The sequence below is a fragment of the Xenopus tropicalis genome, chromosome 5, assembly GCF_000004195.4.
Source record: "Xenopus tropicalis strain Nigerian chromosome 5, UCB_Xtro_10.0, whole genome shotgun sequence".
Lineage (NCBI taxonomy): Eukaryota > Metazoa > Chordata > Amphibia > Anura > Pipidae > Xenopus > Xenopus tropicalis.
In genome coordinates, this window is record NC_030681.2 from 33390976 (window position 1) to 33410525 (window position 19550).

A 19550-nucleotide genomic window follows, 5' to 3' on the forward strand; every position below is an offset into this window, starting at 1 on the left:
TATTCTCCCGTCCCCAGATTTCATCCTGGTTTGGAACTGGAATGGCACAATGGTGAGCTATCAGGCACAGACTGGGATTCAAAACAGGCCCTGGCATTTCAACTACACAGACCCAAACAGCCCCCACCAGCCCAATAAATAGTAACTGTCTCTGGCATCTTACAGCAGCTCCTCTGGCATGTGCCTGAACCCACAGATTGCCAGTCCAGGCCTGTGGGCTACAGCATGGCAGTGCTGTGAGTGCCTATAGGCACAACTGCAGAACTGGCTACTAGGGATACCTTTCAGACACTAAGAGGCAAACAGAATCTTTGCATAACAACTACATGAGAATTTTTTTAATTAAAAAAATGGTAGACATTGATCTTAATATATGCAAATATTCATGGAAATGTGTAAAAACCAGGCACTTGGATGGGATGATGGACATTAATACAGAAATGTGTCTGATGAAAAGAAATTCAGCCATGGAATATTCTATGGCGGCGAATATGGATCAGCTGGTCTGAGTCAATGCCCGTATGCAGTCCTCCACCTCGGCGAGTTGCTTCAGCATCCCGTTTATCTTTGCTTCGTTGAATTCCAAATACAGAAATTCACTTTCCTGTAACAGGAACACAAAATAACTTCATATAATAATGATATTACACACTAATTACAGATACTCTGTGTTGGTTGCAATAAATAAAAAGGGAATATTGGTCATGTGGAATTCAGGTTAACAGTTTTCACAGCATTTTGCACAACAGAACCAGCCTGGGGTGTGGCTGAAGAGAAAGGCTACATGGTCTAAAATGATTGGCAGGTCTCTTTATGTGTTGTACAGGGTACTACAGGAATTCACTCAAATGCTATGTCAGGAACTCCCTGATCTAGAAACCGGGACCTGGCACTACATCTCCATGTTGAGCCACTGGAGGCCCCGTGCTGTGGGCAAAGTAAATGTCTTTTTCCCTCTGTATTGCCTGGTACTACCTATGACCCAATCGCTCGCACCAACCCAATTAAGGCGCTATTTAATCCTGCCTTCTCCAACAACCGGTGCTGGATCATTAGCTCTTCTGCTTTGTCTAAAGGCCCCCATACACGGGCCGATAGAAGCAGCCGATATCGGTCCCTTGGACCTTGCCCCTCGGCAGCTAATTGGCCCGTGTATGGGAAGAAACGAGCGGCCTGGCCGACCGATATCTGGCCTGAAATTGGCCAGATATTGATCGGCCAGGTTAGAAAATCCAGTCGGATCGGGGACCGCATCGGCTCATTGATGCGGTCCCCGAACCGACTGCCCATGGCCGCAAATGTAATCTGATCGTTTGGCCCCAGGGCCAAACGATAGGAATATTTTTTTTTAAAGCAACTTGCTACCCGATATCGCCCACCCGTAGGTGGGGATATCGGGTAAAGATCCGCTCGCTTGGCGACATGCAAGCGGATCTTATAGTGTATGGGGACCTTAAGCCTCAAGTACCTCATTACTGAGATCCTGAATTCATGTTCCTAGATCCTGAAGTCCTGAATCCTGTAAGTCAGCTACCGCCCTGCCCTTGCCACCTGTGTTAAAGTCCTGCATCAAACTGGGTACCCCCCCCCCCACTTCCCCGAGTTATTATTCCCAGAGTTATTTTTCCCCCTGACTTTGTTGATCCACCTACAGAGTGATGTCACTTCCAGTTTTGTGGGTCCCTGAGTGGGGTTAAAGGCACAGATAGTGCAGTTAGGGCTCAGGTAGTGGGGATAGGGCAGGTGGCATAGAGAATCAGTGATTTGGGTCGGGTTGTGAGTAAGCAGGGCTGGGTTGGGCACGAGTCTACCTAACTGGACCTTCTGCGTAATGACAAGCAGGACTGTGTTTTGCTTCCTAGATCACTGTCCATATTCTTGTTTTATGGTCTATTCCATATGCTCATTTCCGCTGAGGTACCTTTTCCAAAAACTTGATAATGGTCCTGTGTGGTCCAAAACACAGTGTGCACATATGGCACTGCGAGCCCACAAATCACTGTTTGGACTCATCAGTCACAAGTCCAGTAAGCTGCAGTTTCATTTGAAATCTGTCTGACCCTGGGCAAACCCTGGGGTTTGAAAGCACCTGGCACCAAAAGGTTCTGTAGCAGGTGTAGCCCTACAAACGTGTGGTGTATTCCCAAGTGAAAGACAATGACCCCCAGGGTAATTTCTGGTCAGCAGGAAGTTTGTATAATTAAAATGCCTTTATTAGCATTATTGGCACAAAGAACAGCAATGTTTCAGGTCCATATTGACCCTTTATTAACGTGTCAATGTGGACCTGAAATATTGCTATTAGGGGACAGTGCCTTGGAGTGCTTCCAGAATTTGATATTTTTCTTTTTGTTTAGCAGCAGGCAGGGAAACAGCAGCACTTTCCCTCAAGTTCAGCGGAACGCTGTATGCTGCAATATGGAACTGGCCCCATTTTCTCCTCTATGTGAATGAGCCAAGTACATTCTTCTTCTGAGCGCTGCTACTTTATATGGCTGCAATACATCATTTGAAAACCCATTTGGGGACAAAGAAGAAGGGAGCAGGTGTTCAGAAAGGCAACTATTAGCCTATTTTTAATGCAGTGATGAAACATAAAGTCATGCTCCTGTCTAAATCCCATGCACACATTCATTACCTTCTTTTTTACCGTTTCTTAAAGTGATACTGACACGTTCCTATAAAAAGAAACAGAAACATGTCAGTATTACTAGAGGAGTTGGGCCACCAACATCTTTCTGCTCAGATGTTCCAAGCCCAGTGTTACTTATCTGATGAGACATTCCAACATGGCTTAAGGGTTCTGTCCGGTTGCATCACTCTGGGCTGGAGGTGGCACAATCCTTCCATAGACCGCAGTAATCTAACCTATAGAAGGATCACCATGCCCCCATTACAGAGTGACAGAATGAACCAACGTTCTACTGTAGCTCTGTCCCTTCCTGCAGAACAGGCTCCGCTGGTCTGGGGGCGATTAAGGGGGCAGAAAGATGATGGTGTCTCAACTCATCTAGTAACACTGACAGGCTCCTAAGGCGCCTTTGGTACAGCAGCTGTATTGGAGGGGTAAATAATGTGCTTTCATACTAAATTCTTTGTGCACAACACAAATTGTCTGGTATCAAAATTTGCATGCGTGCACACAAGCCAACCGCCCTGCATATGGCTCTGCATATGGCTCTGTTTCTCCACAGGGACCCAGTCCAGCTTGCTAAAGGTGGCTACACATAGTCAGATTTAATCTGCCATTTTGGGCCCTTCAGACAAAGTTGGCAGCTTATCTGCCCATGTACAGGGCCCTCTGACAGGCCTACCTGACAGATACCTGGCCAAAAATCAGCCAAATGGTCATCGGATAGGTTTGATTTTCCAATTGGATTGAGGACCACATTGGCTCATTGAAGTGGTCTTTGCTCCAACAGATTGTATTTCTTTGTAGCCAAATGACTGCATTAGCCAATATTACCCACCATAGATGGGCATGTCAGGGGAAAGACCTGTTTGTTTGGCAACCTGGAGTGTATGCCCACCTTAAGTCTCCCTTTTGCTTGTAATTAAGTCTGTTATACAAGCTGACAAGGATCTGATATTCACAGTCACTAATGTCTGGACAATGCTGCAAAGCATCAGAGTGATAATAATAGTTGTGCCAAGAGGCTCTTCTAGCAACATAAATATAATATCTTATCAACAGTAAAAAAAAAAAAAAAAAAAAAACCATACAAAAAAAACAATTGCAGATCACTTTGAGAATGCCCTTTTGGGTTTAATTGCCCTTTATATCCAGAGCACGACTGCATAATGCCAGGCCGCTTACATTAATCAGGTAATTGTTTTACCCTTGCAGAAAAAGAGCTGACACAATGGAGCCGTCAGAATGAAAGAAAACACTTGCAAATCCTTTAAAGGGAAACACATATCAAAAACAAACCATGATCCTTTGGGCATAAGAACCAGCCCTTTGTTGTGCCCAGCTGGAGAGAAGCACCAGATTAGCGCTGCAGTGAGGCGGCGTAGGAAGGATTAGCGCTCACCCAGACTGCTGCTTTCTTTATGGGTCAGAAATAACATGGAACCTGGCAGGGGAGCAGCATTAGCATTATCCATTATTTATATCATTAATAATAGTCTCTGTCCCCGTGGAGCTTACAATCTAAATCACATTCTCATATCTCACACACGCTAGCTTCAGTTTTATTAACAGTCACCTTTAACTCACCTTTCTGGTTTTAGGGTCTATCAGGAAACCTAAGGACCCAGAGGAGACCCACATAAACACAGATCCCCAGCTAACACAGCGCTACAGTGCTGCTTTAGGGTAAGAACCCATGGAGCGGTTGATAGATCTCTGCTATCGCGGGTGACAAACAGATCCGAAAAAGCTTTCCATTGGCAACAACAGTAGTCGTCAGTAGAAAGCCCTTTGGACTACTTTTTCTCTTTACATGAATTTATGGCATAAGAGGTATAATGGGAGACCAGGTGTGAGGATAAATCAGGTGTAAAAGGACAAATGCCCAGAATAAGGGAGGAATATTGTAACTGGGAGTCAGCGAAAACAGCAGAAAGTGAGAAAGTCTGTGTCATAAAAGGGGCATGGTCATGATGTGTGGGGTATGGGTATTGTCAAAGGGGCGGAGCTATTATATAACCGAAGTGGGTCAAGGTTGGATAAAGTTGAAAAGAAAGAAATGGTAACACTGGGGCGGAGTGGGGCTAAAATGGGCAAGTCAGGGGCTCAATTTAAGGATAATACAAATTTACGGACAAATTCATTTTTGATAAATGTGTAATAGCGGCCCTGGTCTTGCAGGTTATTGCCATGGTCTGATCTCATTGGCCTGTGGCACACATGTGTTTTTGCCATGGTCTGACCTCATTAGCCTGTGGCACACGCGTGTGATTGCATGGTCTGATCTCATTGGCCTGTGGCACACATGTGTTTTTGCCATGGTCTGACCTCATTAGCCTGTGGCACACGCGTGTGATTGCATGGTCTGATCTCATTGGCCTGTGGCACACGCGTGTTATTGTCATGATCTGATCTCTTTAGCCTGTGTCACACACATGTTATTGCCATGGTCTGATCTCATTGGCCTGTGGCACAGGCATGTTATTGCCATGGTCTGATCTCATTGGCCTGTGGCACAGGCATGTTATTGCCATGGTCTGATCTCATTGGCCTGTGGCACAGGCATGTTATTGCCATGGTCTGATCTTATTGGCCTGTGGCACGGGTGTGTGATTGCATGGTCTGACCTCATTAGCCTGTGGCACACGCGTGTGATTGCATGGTCTGATCTCATTGGCCTGTGGCACACGCGTGTTATTGTCATGATCTGATCTCTTTAGCCTGTGTCACACACATGTTATTGCCATGGTCTGATCTCATTGGCCTGTGGCACAGGCGTGTTATTGCCATTATCTGATGTCATTGGCCAAGACAAACATTTCTTACATATTTTACAAAGCTCCATGGCGTTAGAGATAGTGATGGATTTTCCAAGTTGCCGATATAGCAGAAGGCATTGTGCAGGGGTTCTCTGTTTAATAAGCTAGGTGAGTGGACGGAGCTGCTGTGGGCTTAGCGGGGCTCGTGCTGGTTTGGAGGAGCAAGCCCGGACACGCTGGATATAAATAGCGAGGATTTTCCATGTTAATTGAGCGTGAGTAGAAAATAAGAACACACAGTACAGAGAATTGTGGGGAACTGGGTTGTACACTATGGGCACTGGCACTGAAGCATTATACCCGCTGTTTAGCTGACACTTTCAAACAGAGAAGGTCACAATAACAAAGTCAAACATTTAATAGAAATGTGTGTTCATGAAGGGCAATTAGCGCAGGCAGAACCCATCAGGCCTTGGTTTACCTATTACTGTGTTAAAGGTGAACAAAAACCTAAAAATTAATATGACTAGGAATGATGTATTTTATACACCGACCTCACTGTTTACAGCAGAGAAGTTCAGCCGCCCTATAATAGTAATGATCCCAGGCCATCATCCATGGGAGCTCTCCATATTGTTAGGCCTTTGTCTGAGTGCCAGTGGCACTGCACATGATCAGTGTGGTTTAGGCCGCTGCAGAGAATCCGAGCTTCATAGTGAGGTGGGGGTGAGGAAAAATTTTACTTACACCTGACCATAACCTGCAAAAACTTAATCAGAACCTGATCCTAATCCGCGAAAATGTTGCCATAGTAGGACCCGCACCCAACCTATACCTGCGCCTTTCTGCTCTGTACAATGTGCAGTTAGACTCAGATAGACAGGTAGGAGTTCTCTCAGATGGTGATCACTCCAGGACAAATTACCAACTGTTCCTCAGTCCCACACACCACTCCAACCAACATTGGTGATTTTACCTGATGGTGTTTGTGTGTTTGCTCACGGATACAAATACTTATACTACAGGTATGGGACCCCAGAAGGCCATCTCTCAGAGTCCAATGAAAGCTAATAATTCTAAATTTTAAAAAACTGATTTCCTTTTTCTCTGTAATAATAAAACAGAATCTTGTATTTGATGGTAACTAAGCTATATGAATCCATATTGCTGCCAAAACAATTCAATTGGTTTAATTTTTAGCAGACTTAAGGACCCCATACACGGGCCGATTATAGCTGCCGATATCGGTCCCTTGGACCAATTCGGCAGCTAATCAGCCCGTGTATGGGCAGAACCCCATAAGGTACTTGCTACCCGATATCGCCCACCCATAGGTGGGGATATCGGGGGAAGATCCGCTCGCTTGGCGACATCGCCAAGCGAGCGGATCTTATAGTGTATGGGCACCTTTAGGGTATGGGGATCCAAATTACAGAAAGATCCCTTATCTCAAAAAACCCAGGTCCAGAGCTTTCTAGATAATAGGTGCCAAGCATTCTGGGTAATAGGTCCAATACCTATACTTTTTATGAATGGTTTCTGTGCTGATGTTGTTTCCAAGAATAGTCAGAGGTAAATGTTAAAAGGGGTTGTAGAGATACAGTGTTCAAGGGGTTGTACAAATATTTTTATACAAACTATACAGGTATGGGATTCATCATCCGGAAACCCATTATCCAAAAAGCTTCAAATTAGGGAATGTTATATCCCAGAGAGTCTTTTTTTTTTTTAACAGGGTTTACTTGATCCCAACTAAGAGACAATTAATCCTATTGGTGTTATTAAATGTTTAAATGATATTTTGTAAATTTAAGGTACAGAGATCCAAATTATGGAAAGACTTTATCTGTAAATGCCCAGGTCCTGAGCATTCTGTATAACAGGTCCCATATCTGTATAAAGTGTCCCACTATGGGTACTTACAATACAGTGTGACTACTCATAGTGGGACACAATTCAGTTCAGGGCAAGGGATGGGCTGTTATTATTATGTAAGTGCAGTCACAGTGAATCGGTTTCCTAAGGACACAGGGTGGAGAAAGGACAAAAAGATCTGTGGTACATAAATTGGAAACATAATTTGATGCACTGCCTTATACAAATCTGCACTTTCACACAATCCGCCATTGCTATCCTTAGTACCACCCCTCCTTATGGAAATGACTGTTCAGTCACTAATGGTTTCCCAATATAAATATATATATATTTCTCATTCAGGGTTGGCCACCCTTGGCTTATTTTTAGTTCAGCAATCTGAGAAATGGGTTGGGCTCGCAAGTAAATTATACTGCCCATCAACATCATTCCCTTCTGATGCATAGCGTTGCAATAGATCCAAGAGCAATTATTTGCACTGTGTTATTTTCTTGACTTTCATAATCACTTCTCAGCCACTGTCTTTGAATAACCCCAGCAGCACCAATTATTATACCAGTAGTCATGTAAGCATCTTAATAAGCAGCATATTTACTATACATCAATCGAAAGAATGTCAGAAATCTAACAATGTTCTACACCCAGGTATTTATTTCTATTTGCCTAAAATACATTTAATGGCACATAAAGCAGATGATAATTTAATAAATGGCTGTGGTGCCTTTGTCTATCTAGATCAGTGCTGTCAGACTTCTGTGGTACCGAGGGATGGTAGAGGTAGAGGGCCGATAATAGAAGCCTGTTTTGACCACTCCCCTTTTTAAACTGCACCCACTACAAACCACACCCATGTTTATTACAAGAGCTTTTAAGACCATTTCCACATTAATGGTGGTAGCGCAGCAAAATCCCAAATGGTTGGTGCTCACTGTAGGGATATCGCCCTTCATTCATATGTGAAAGAATTGTATTAAGTCATATAAACGACACACACTTAAATCCCTATGCCTCCTCCTCCTCCCCTGTGGGTAGCACAGCAACCCCCAGCACATAATTACACACCATAGGCACCATATAATGAGTATTTCCAAATGCTAACAAACTCCCAAAACAAACCCCTGCCAGATTCACCTCCCACAGGCAGCATAGGGCAGGCAGAGTATGGCACACACAGGGAGCATAGGGCAGGCAGAGCATGGCACACACAGGGAGCATAGGGCAGGCAGAGTATGGCACACACAGGGAGCATAGGGCAGGCAGAGTATGGCATACACAGGGAGCATAGGGCAGGCAGAGTATGGCACACACAGGCAGCATAGGGCAGGCAGGGTATGGCACACACAGGCAGCATAGGGCAGGCAGACTATGGCACACACAGGCAGCATATGGCAGGCAGAGTATGGCACACACAGGCAGAGTATGGCACACACAAGCAGCATAGGGCAGGCAAAGTATGGCACACACAAACAGTATATGGCAGGCAGAGTATGGCACACACAGGCAGGGTAGGGCAGGCAGAGTATGGCACACACAGGCAGCATAGGGCAGCCAGAGTATGGCACCCACAGGCAGCACATGCAGCAAATGGCAGGCAGTACATACAGTGACACAATGCTGGCTCTGCTCCTACAGTCTATGGCAAAAGTGATAAATGAAACCTGGTTCCTTCAACGGCCCCTTGTTAAATCCAAGAGCACCCTTACCATTTTCCTAGAGTTCTCTTTATGTTGCAGTATATGCTTTGTTAAGAAACATCACAAACACTTGTTGGTCCTTTTAAGCAGTGTATAGGTTCTTCCACAAGCCAGTGACATCATGAGCAACATTTTTAAATAAATCGGATGGCAGTTGTTTTAAAGCATACTAAATCCTTTTGCAATATTTTGAGGTGTGAACAATGTGGGGGTTTACACCCTGAATCTGAGGTGAGAACCATGCAGGAGGCCAGTTAATCACAGTACTGATACCATTTAAAGCTTCCACATAGGTAAGTAGTCACAACAGCCAGACAGGTGGGGGGCCACGGGCCGCCAGTTGGAGAGAACTGATCTAGATGACTGAGAGGACCTTTAAAGGGGCAAATCACCTTTGCAACCTTCAGTTGCTTTACACTTTCTATTTGCAAGATTTAATATTACATTTTAAGCTCAGGAGCTAAAGCAGTGACTCTCAAGCTGCTCCAGTTGGATACATTAGTTGATGTATCAGTATAAGCCCTACGCTTCCAGAGCCTTATTAAAGTATGTGCTACATCAATGCATTAGCCGCTAGGATTTATCTGTTGCTGCTGAGAAAGGGCCAGCAATGTAACTTACTGAACTTTCATCAGAGCAAAGGGAAACTAATATTTTTTTTTTTATGATGAAAATTTCCAACAACAGTTAAAGGGGAACTCCGGCTTCTGAACCAAAATTTGTTAAAGAGGCCAGTGGTGTTTCAGGGGCCCCGCACAACCCACTACTATTACTTTTTTTTTTTTTTGAGTTTTGAAGTAGTCAGCCAGATTAGAAGGTTCCAAAGCATATTATTACCTTAAAAATCATGAAAATGCTGAATAATTTTTCAAACAAATGGAATTCTGGGAATGAATTCCAAAGAGCTCCAAGAAAATCCCATTTACATGAGCTTATCCTATAGGCTAAATTTCACCCACTGGGTTTTTAAAGCAGAAACCAGGACAATAGCTGATCAGATTCCCAACTACAGACCAGTTTCACCCTCCCTGGAGCTCATCAGTGTAGTGCAGGGTTTTCTAATCAGCTTGGGTAGAGCCAGGAATGGGGATTCACAAACAAATCATTAGGGTTGAATGTTTTTTGACTGAGTTATATTGCAAAGTTGCTTGAAATTATGTTTACTTTTCAAAAAGTTAAGTTGTGTTTGGGTGGTGTTCCCCTTTAAAAAACTGAAAACAGAGAACAAGTGTAAAGGTAATTTCTAATGACGTATTAGAAGTTGTATAAAATGGAATTTTACCCCATAATTTAGGATTATAATATTTTCAGCACCTATTTAGGATGAACGATTTGAATAATACCTTTACATATCGTTTATACCCCAAGTGATCATCCAGAAGGCTGGTTTATCTGGTGTCTGGCCTAGGAAAGAACTATTAGCACACCCATAGATGATGACACTGGGGTATACAAGGAACTACATTGCACCTCTGATGCCCATGAACAATGTTTGCAGTTTAGGGTTTATCCCCAGTTTACATTTTCATGACGTAGCAATGTACCTTACCTTCCTTTTCTGGTGGAGCAAAAGCCCCTTGCTGGAATCATGGAGTGCAATTGCCCAGGTTAATCTCTTAACATGACACCAAGTCGTTTTTGCACATAATCTTTTAAAGTTAAATAGCTGTTGTTTTGTCTGGAATTATCCTTGTATGATTTTGGAATGAATTTAACCGAAACTTCCAGGAGAAGAAAGCAGTGCTGAGCGCTTCACTACACTAAACACTCTGCTCTCTGTAAAATAAGCACTATGCTCACTTGTAATATTAGCTCTTTGCTGGAACAATTTCTATTAGCAACTGCTGGCAAGACCACACAAGCAAAGTTTAAAGATGGAAAATGTGACATAAAATGAAAAGGATGGGGGACTTCACAGCACACTTTTCTGAACTCTTACTCAGTCTCCCTTTGCTTTGTGGCCTAAGCATTAGCCACCACCCCTCCCTCAACCCACTTTGCTCATAAACACTTTGGAGATAGAAATGTGGTTGTAACAATAATGCTAATGGTATTCGGGCCGGTTTCTCCGATTTGTTGCTTTCTGCTCCCTGAGTGTGTGCGCCCACACATTCAGGGAGAGTAGGGTGACTTGCGGGTGGGTTCAGGTTGAGTCTTCCCTTCCACAACCATACTCTGCCCTACTTCCGCCTCTGGCAGCCAGTATTTATAGGCACGCCTGCCCCTATTGTGACATCACGGATGGGTGGGTCAGGTGCGGGTCTATAAATACAGGTGCCTTGCTGGGTTGGGGGCGACATTTTGACATCTTTCACTACTGGGCAGCATATATATATAAACCAGCAGATAACCAGACCCATGTGTAATTAGCATAACCCTAAGACAATTCTAAAATATTTGGGAGAGCAAAACAGATTTTTCCTCCATATTTCAACCAAACTGGCCTTTGAGTCTGGATCCCAGTTGAGGGGGAACACCGTTTCCATCCCCCCAAGTGTGGCCAACCCCACAGATTGGAAAGCTCTCACCCGGTGAGGGAGGCGAGGAAACACCAAATGCAACAGCATTCAGCCCCTCCGCCTTTCCCTAAAGAATGGCCGAGGCAGCTTTGGCTGGCAGCTCCTGTTTCCCAGTGGTGCCTGCAGAGTTAAATGCTTCTTTACAGACACAGTCAACATTGTAGCTAATTACATTTTTAAATGATTTTCTGCTGGCATAAACATATCGAGAAGCGAGCAGGCTTCCTGAGAAATGAATGTGGAAAGTGTTCATCAGTGGAAGGACTCCGGCTCTGGGCCTTGTTCTGCTGCCAAGCTCTGTGCAGATTTCCAGGCAGGACATACACTTCCATCAAGTTAAACCCCCCCAAATGTAAACGTGGCTCAAACCAAGAATTGCCTCTTTTAATTTTTTCTCATCTGTCTTTTGGCCACACAGGGAAGGCCCTTAAAGATATGAAGCCTATGATGTATTATAGAGATGTAAAGGCAATTAGAAGAGTACTAATCGCAACTTCAGTTCCTGACATTAACAGTATTTCACTTGCTACTGTAACCAATGTTTTTTGTTGGCTCGAGGACTTCAGCACTCTCGCTAATAATATTATACAGCCCAGAGAGGTGCCAAATGGAGTTCAGAGATGTTTGTTCAATCAAACCTGCCCAGATATTGGTTTGGTACGCCTGTCGGCCGCATACACAGCGGATAAGCTATTGAATTTTTCTGAAGGACCAAAGAAGCAGCTTAAATCTGCCCATCCTACCAAGTATTTTGGGCCCCTGAGGGCCAGTCCTACAATTTGGGACCCCAGACATTAGGGTGCACATCTGAACTGGCCAGACAGCAGTAACAAAAGTACCATTTGTCACATATATAAAGCTCACACTGCAGTTGCCAATATATCATTATTGTGTGTGTGCCATTATGGCTCAATGGCCTCTTGTATCAACAATGTGCAACTTTGCTATCACTAATTAATTTTTTTTCAGCCAACTGTAGTTAGAGCATTGTAAAAGAAAAATGGGACTGTTTCATAGGTTAATGCCAGGTGTAAATTTGCCCAGTGTAGAATCTCAAGGGATTTAAAATAAATAAATAAATAAATAAATAAATTATAGTCTATCCGAGAACAGATGCTAAAAATGCTGCCTCAACAATCATCAGCTGAGATCCTTATAGATTTGCCAGTCACTTTCTACTTTTGAAGCATTTGCTCTTTCATGCCCTAGTAGGTTCCTAGGGTTGCCACCTTTTGTCTAGTCTACTAGACAAAACTCTAATCCAGGGCACAGGTATGTCTGTGAGGGTGCATGGGTGAAGGGGCGAGCTGGGAAGCCAGCTAGGATGGCTAAGTACCCGCCAGGTGGCAACCCTAGGTTTCCCCTGCCCACAAGTCCTTCCCAGGTAAGTGGCAACATAATTGGAAAAATCAGTCATCAAACTGAAGAAAATGTATCCCTCTCTATCTAGTTGTTCCACAGAAGATTTTGCAAATAAATTGAACTTTTGAGACAAATTGTTTCACTGCCATGATTAGTTTAATAAGGGGAATTCCATGAGACAAAGTACACTGAACCTGTGCCTAATAAACACGACTTGTGTTTGCGTTCAAACTAAGATTCAAAACAGGCACTGGCAATTCCCATACACAGAGGCCCAAACAGCCTCTTACAGCAGCCCCTCTGGCATTTGTATAAACTAAGCCCAGGACACAGCAATGTGTGTACAATTAAGCCTTTATATTGCAAATTTAAAAACAAAACCATAAAATATTCTGCTTTAATTGATACACTATAAATTCCAAAAAATTATACTGATTAAGAATGTCAACACAATTCCTACCAATAAGGATCCTAACCAACTGGTGAATTGCCATTTTGGCCAAGGCTAAATAAACTGCCTGCATTGGTCTTAGTGTGAGTAATGCAAAAGTTCCTGTAAAGTACATAACCGCAGTCTTTTCTTCAGATATCAAGTGTTTGCCTCAGATAAGAAACATATCTCACATACCAGTTCTCCCATACTGTCTGCCAGTAGTTCCCAAGCGGCACGGTGGGCCTCACCCAGCATGTACCATTTTGCAGCAAAACATTATAAAAATATCTTCATGTTAGTGATGTGCAGATTGACATGTAGTCGATGACACTTAACCCAAGATTACCCCTCCCAACCTGTAAATGACCCCCGGCTCTACGTCTATTTATAGACCTGTACCCTCCCCATCTCAGACTTCACGGAGGGGGTGGAGCAGGCGCGTGCCTATAAATAGACGCTGTTAGAGCTGAAAGCGGGGCTCAGTTAGGTCACCGGCGGGGAAGGCTGCAGGAGAGCGGGGCCCCAACCCGCCCACTACCTGCTTCTGAAGTACAGATGTGGGCCAGAACCAGCCCAACCTGCTGGTAAAATATTTGCATTGCCTTCTCATTTTCCATCACATATGTGATTTAAACGTTTTACCACAAGGGATTCACATGGACACGTCATCAATGATTTTGCATGTGAATTAAATTATTTTTTTTTTCTAATTCCCTATTTAGTTAATTTCCCTTTTAAGGGATGTGACAGACAAACTAATCTCCCTTGTCGCGGGCGACTAATCTCCACGAAATGCCATCCCACTGGCAAGAATGTAAATCGCCGGTGGGATGGCATCCGCGGTGCGGCGATTTGCCGAAGTCACGGAAGTTGCCTTGAGAGGAAACTTCCCACCAGCAATTTACATTCTCGCTGGCGGGATGGCTGTGGCACACGGGGAGATTAGTCGCCGCGTGTGCCACAGCCTAAAAGGCAGCAGCTGATCAGCAGAACAATAGGAAGGGAGCAAGATAGCAGCTCCCAGTAGATATCAGAATAGCACTCAATAGTAAGAAATCCAAGTCCAGCTTGGGACTCCTCCAGTTACATGGGAGTTTGAGAAACAATAGGTTAGCTGAAAGCAATGGGTAGCGCTGGCTCCTTCTGAAAGCTCAGACTCAGGCACAATGCACTGAGATGGTGCCTACGCACCAATATTACAACTAAAAAATACATTTGTTGGTTCAAGAATAAAATTGTAAATGGTAGAGTGAATTATGTGCTATGTAAACAGTTTCATTTAGAAATAAAAAGTATGCCATATAAATCATGACAGAACTACGTAATGATTAGCAAACAAAACACAAATGAACAACTAACAGCATTATTTCTATTACCAGCATACAGCGCTTCATGCTTGTATGCCGGTGGAATATGGAGCATTGCCCTGTGCATTTTCTATAAAGCTCCATGCTAAATATCAAGTGACACCATGCTAAGGCTTATATTGCTTTTTTCAATCATCTGGTTCCCTGAGAGCTTTAACTCCAGCCTGATGAAGCTCTTTATCAGCGGCAGTCATGTTATCAGTCTGTGAATGAGCTGCTTTGGAAGGATTAGTGAGCGAGCTGAGAGGAACGAGCCTGACAGGCGCACAAAAGCCTCCATGAAGCCAGATATAAATAACTAAAGAATATGTTTTCAGCATGAACTTCCATCTCGCTTCCTTATCGCCAAATTAAAGGTCGGTTCAGATGAAGAGGTTGGGATTGAATTACATGGGTCTGTACAAAAGCTATGCTGCAGCTAAGTAACCATTTCCCTGGAGCTGTGACCATGTGGTGGTAAAGAGGGGGAGACCCACAGCAGCACCCGATATACACACACAATTGTGACCCACATATAATCCTGCATACAATACACAACTGCTTTATCTGCAGCCTGACCTGCTTACTGCTGGCCAGCATAAAACTGGAAGGGACATCTTCATAGAACAGAAGTGTCATCATCATCATCACATCATGTGATATCATCTATGGGTAGGCACAGATGCACCCATACTTGCATCCAGGGGTGTATCCATAGAGGTTACTGAGGGCCCCTGGCAGCTTTAGTAGGGTGACCTGTATTTAAACAAAAAAAACTTTTAAAAAATATATATCCCCCTGTTGCCGGACACTGGTATCTAAACCAATGCAGGGCTCGAGTTGCATACCTATATATCTTTTTTTACACATACAATTGTACGTAATTGGTCAGATTGAGTGGAAACCACCATAGTCAGCCTCAGCTTTACAAAATGTATTCATTAAAAATTTGCAATTGTTTTAATTGTATTTCTAAACAAAGCAGTATCTGTTTGTTTCTTTCTGTTCTCTGGATAACATCTATAATGTGATGGGGTAACTTCTCCTCTGGGTCTGGTTAATGAGCCGGCTTGCAAGACTGTTCCGGGAGCCGGAGCCAAAGAACGTAAAAAAAAGTTAACATAGTTCTTATACTGTGCCTTTAAAGGTGGAATTAGAGTAAAAATTAAATATTATTTTGCCTATTATAAAAACTGCACAGAATAGTTTCCCTTTAAGGGCAAGATATGCCTACAGAAATCATTTTTGCTGTGAAACCTACATAATAGACTCTGTGATAATAAACTATTGGCTAAACAATTGCAAATGACAGAGAAATTGCAGACTTATATGGCATATATTTTTATATCTGTGAGCTCCAAAGGCAAAGGCAGACAATGTGCAGTTACAAACAGATAAAAGCAGCAAAGAGCCAAAATGTGCATTAGTATGGCACATAAACTGGCATCTCAGTGCCAAGGTGACAATGGGATGTGTATGACAGTTGGGACACTCCTGAAGCTACACTTGTGGGTGTATTATATTTCTGCCATCACTGGGGTTTTAGCCAAACTGCTGCTTCTGAACATCACTCACTAGAGTGGCAGACAGCTGGCACGCATGCCACACATGCACAAAGGTGGCAGATACGAGAGGAAGTGGTACCTTGGAACTTGCAGCTTTAGCCTTCACTGGGAGAGATAAAGGGGAAGTATACGCCCCTTTTAAACATGAATTCACTGAATAGGGTTTGTTATTTGAGATAAGGAGCAGCCAAATATATAGATGGCTTCATGGTTTTATTGTGACTGGGGCTGGGATAGACTGAGATAATCTACTGTCTCCATAGATACTCAGTTTAATTAGTACATACAATTCCTAATAAAGATAAACTTCCATAAATCCATAATACAGTGCTGTCCAACTTCTGTTGTACCGAGGGCCGGAATTTTTCCGACCTACGTGGTGGAGGGCCGATAATGGATGCCAGTTTTGACCACTCCCCTTTTTTAAACCACACCCACTTGAAACCACGCCCATGTTATCACATGACCATACCCATATTAATGGTTGTAGTACAGCAAAAACCTGCCATACTCTGCCTGCCCTACCCTGCCTGTGGCCATACTCTGCCTACCCTACCCTGCCTTTGTGTGTGCCATACCCTGCCTGTGTGTGCCATACTCTGCCTGCCCTACCCTGCCTGTGTGCCATACTCTGCCTGCCCTACCCTGCCTGTGTGCCATACTCTGCCTACCCTACCCTGTCTGTGTGCCATACTCTGCCTTCCCTACCCTGCCTGTGTGTGCCATACTCTGCCTCCCCTACCCTGCCTGTGTGTGCCATACTCTGCCTACCCTACCCTGCCTGTGTGCCATACTCTGCCTACCCTACCCTGCCTGTGTGCCATACTCTGCCTACCCTACCCTGCCTTTGTGTGTGCCATACTCTGCCTGCCATACTCTGCCTACCCTACCCTGCCTTTGTGTGTGCCATACTCTGCCTGCCCTACCCTGCCTGTGTGTGCCATACTCTGCCTTCCCTACCCTGCCTGTGTGTGCCATACTCTGCCTTCCCTACCCTGCCTGTGTGTGCCATACTCTGCTTGCCCTAGGCTGCCTGTGTGTATGGCACACACAGGCAGCCTACAGTGACACAATGCTGGCACTGCTCCTACAGTCTGCACAATAACTATATATTAAAAAACTTTTTAATTGCAGTACCACCTCAGTATATGTTCTTTTTGTAGAGTGCAGGGATTATTTGTGGGTTTCTACTGCTCCTGAGGTGTGAACAGGGGAACAATGGGGGTAATTACAGCCTGAGCCTGAGGTGTGAACACTGCAGGGGGTGAACAATGCAGAGATTAAAAGGTGTGAACAACACAGGGGATTACATATTTAAACAATACAGCCTGATTACAGCCTGAATCTGAGGTGAGAACCATGCAAGAGTAAGCCATCAAAGCAGCCAGACAGGTGGGGGGCCACACAGAGGGGGGTCACGGGCCGCATGCGGCCCGCGGGCCGCCAGTTGGACGGCACTGCCATAATATATATTAAATGCAGGCAGTTAAAGCTACATGCATTTGTTTTCTCACACTTTTCTTTTATTGCCCATGTTATTGCCTTGAGAACTGAGATTTTCAACTCATTACGGCTGCAGTTAGTTAGGGCTGTTGCTGCTGTAGCGGTGTATCTGTAAATGTGGCATTGTGGTGGCAGAGTATTTCTGTGAGCATGGCATTGTGGTGGCAGAGTATTTCTGTGAGCGTGGCACTGTGGTGGCAGAGTATTTCTGTGAGCGTGGCACTGTGGTGGCAGAGTATTTCTGTGAGCGTGGCATTGTGGTGGCAGAGTATTTCTGTGAGCATGGCATTGTGGTGGCAGAGTATTTCTGTGAGCGTGGCATTGTGGTGGCAGAGTATTTCTGTGAGCATGGCATTGTGGTGGCAGAGTATTTCTGTGAGCGTGGCATTGTGGTGGCAGAGTATTTCTGTGAGCGTGGCATTGTGGTGGCAGAGTATTTCTGAGCGCGTGGCATTGTGGAGTATTTCTGTGATTTACTGATATGCTAGTGTGTCAGTTTGCTAATGTCTGATTATTATTATTATCTGTGGTTTACAGCTGCAGTGCTTTTATTAAGATTATACATCATTTACATCAATCCCTGCCACAGTGGAGCTTACAATCTAAGGTCCCTATCACATTCACACCGAGTAGGGTCAGTGAATGACCAGGTGCCAGTTAATCTGCCTGCAAGTTTTTTAAAACACTGGAAGAAACCAGAGCATGAGGAGAAACCGATGTAGATATGGTGGGACATACAGACTCCTTGCAGCCTGTGCCCAAGCTAAAATGCTACCCACTGAGCCACCCCCCGTAGATCTGTGTGTCGGTTAGTAAATGATATAGGGAGTATTAAAGTAGGCATACACGGGCAAGGTTTAAGCTGCTGATTTGGGTCCTTTTGACTGATTCAGCAACTTATCTGCCCGTGTATGGGGCCCTCCAACTGGCCTCCCCTGGCTGATATCTGGCCAAAAATTGGGTAGATGTTGTCACCAGGGAGGCTTTATTGTTTTATTATGGCTTTTCTAAACATTTGTGAGAAATACATGATGGAAAAACAGAGGGTGTACAAGTTATAGGCATTGAAACTATGAACATTTATCATTCTGAAAATAGTCTGATAACTAAATTACACCAGAGAGAGAATTACTGGATTTATAAGTTACAGACATTATCTCCTTTGGGCTTGAATGATTTGTCAGATTTTATGGTGATTTAATTGTCTTTCTTTTTTCTTTTCTTCCTTCCCTAAAAATGTTTTCTCTCCTTCCCTATTTCTTTCTCCTTTATATACAGTTTTATTTAGAGTATGGTGTGACTTGTATTATAAAAAAAGCTTTTATTGTATTTTTGTCACTACATTACTTCATGTATATTCACTGATGGGGATCAATCAGGCATGCACATTATGGCGAAATTCCTGGGCGCTTATTCCTGATCATGCGCGCAATCATATATGGGCGTCGGCTCTTGTTCGTGCGTGCGACTTGTTATGGGACGTCCTATGGACGACGGCTCATTGTTTGCTTTTGATTTTACACTATGGGAGTGTGCCTCTTGGTTTTCCTGTGTTGATTGTTCTGTTGCCCCTCTCCAACTTTTTGTACCCCCTTCACTGTAATGTGAGGTCGTCAAACAAGTGAATCTTCCCCCGTTATGCCCATCTTGAGGTGGGTGATATTGAAATGATCCAGTCATTAAGCCCTTAGGCCAAACAATCAGATCACATTGCCAGGATACAGGCCATCGAGTTGAGGACCACATCAATGTGCCAATGCGATTCTTGGCCAGATATTGGTCGGTTAGCCTGTCTGAACGTCAGCAGCTTTTATCAGCCTGTGTATGGCCACCTTAAATGGCCAGGCCTGAATGAGATTATA

At 44.0% G+C, this 19550-nt stretch overlaps 1 protein-coding gene across 1 annotated transcript in view; it reads right to left on the reverse strand.

The window, feature by feature from the left end:
• Nucleotides 1-323: 323 nt before the first annotated feature.
• commd1 (copper metabolism domain containing 1) overlaps nt 324-19550 on the reverse strand; it is a gene marked incomplete at its 5' end in the record, with an annotated part of 49334 nt that continues 30107 nt past the window's right edge. The window contains 1 exon segment of the mRNA NM_001122721.1: nt 324-604. Within this exon segment, the coding sequence (NP_001116193.1) occupies nt 497-604 (108 nt within the window). The 3' untranslated portion in view covers nt 324-496.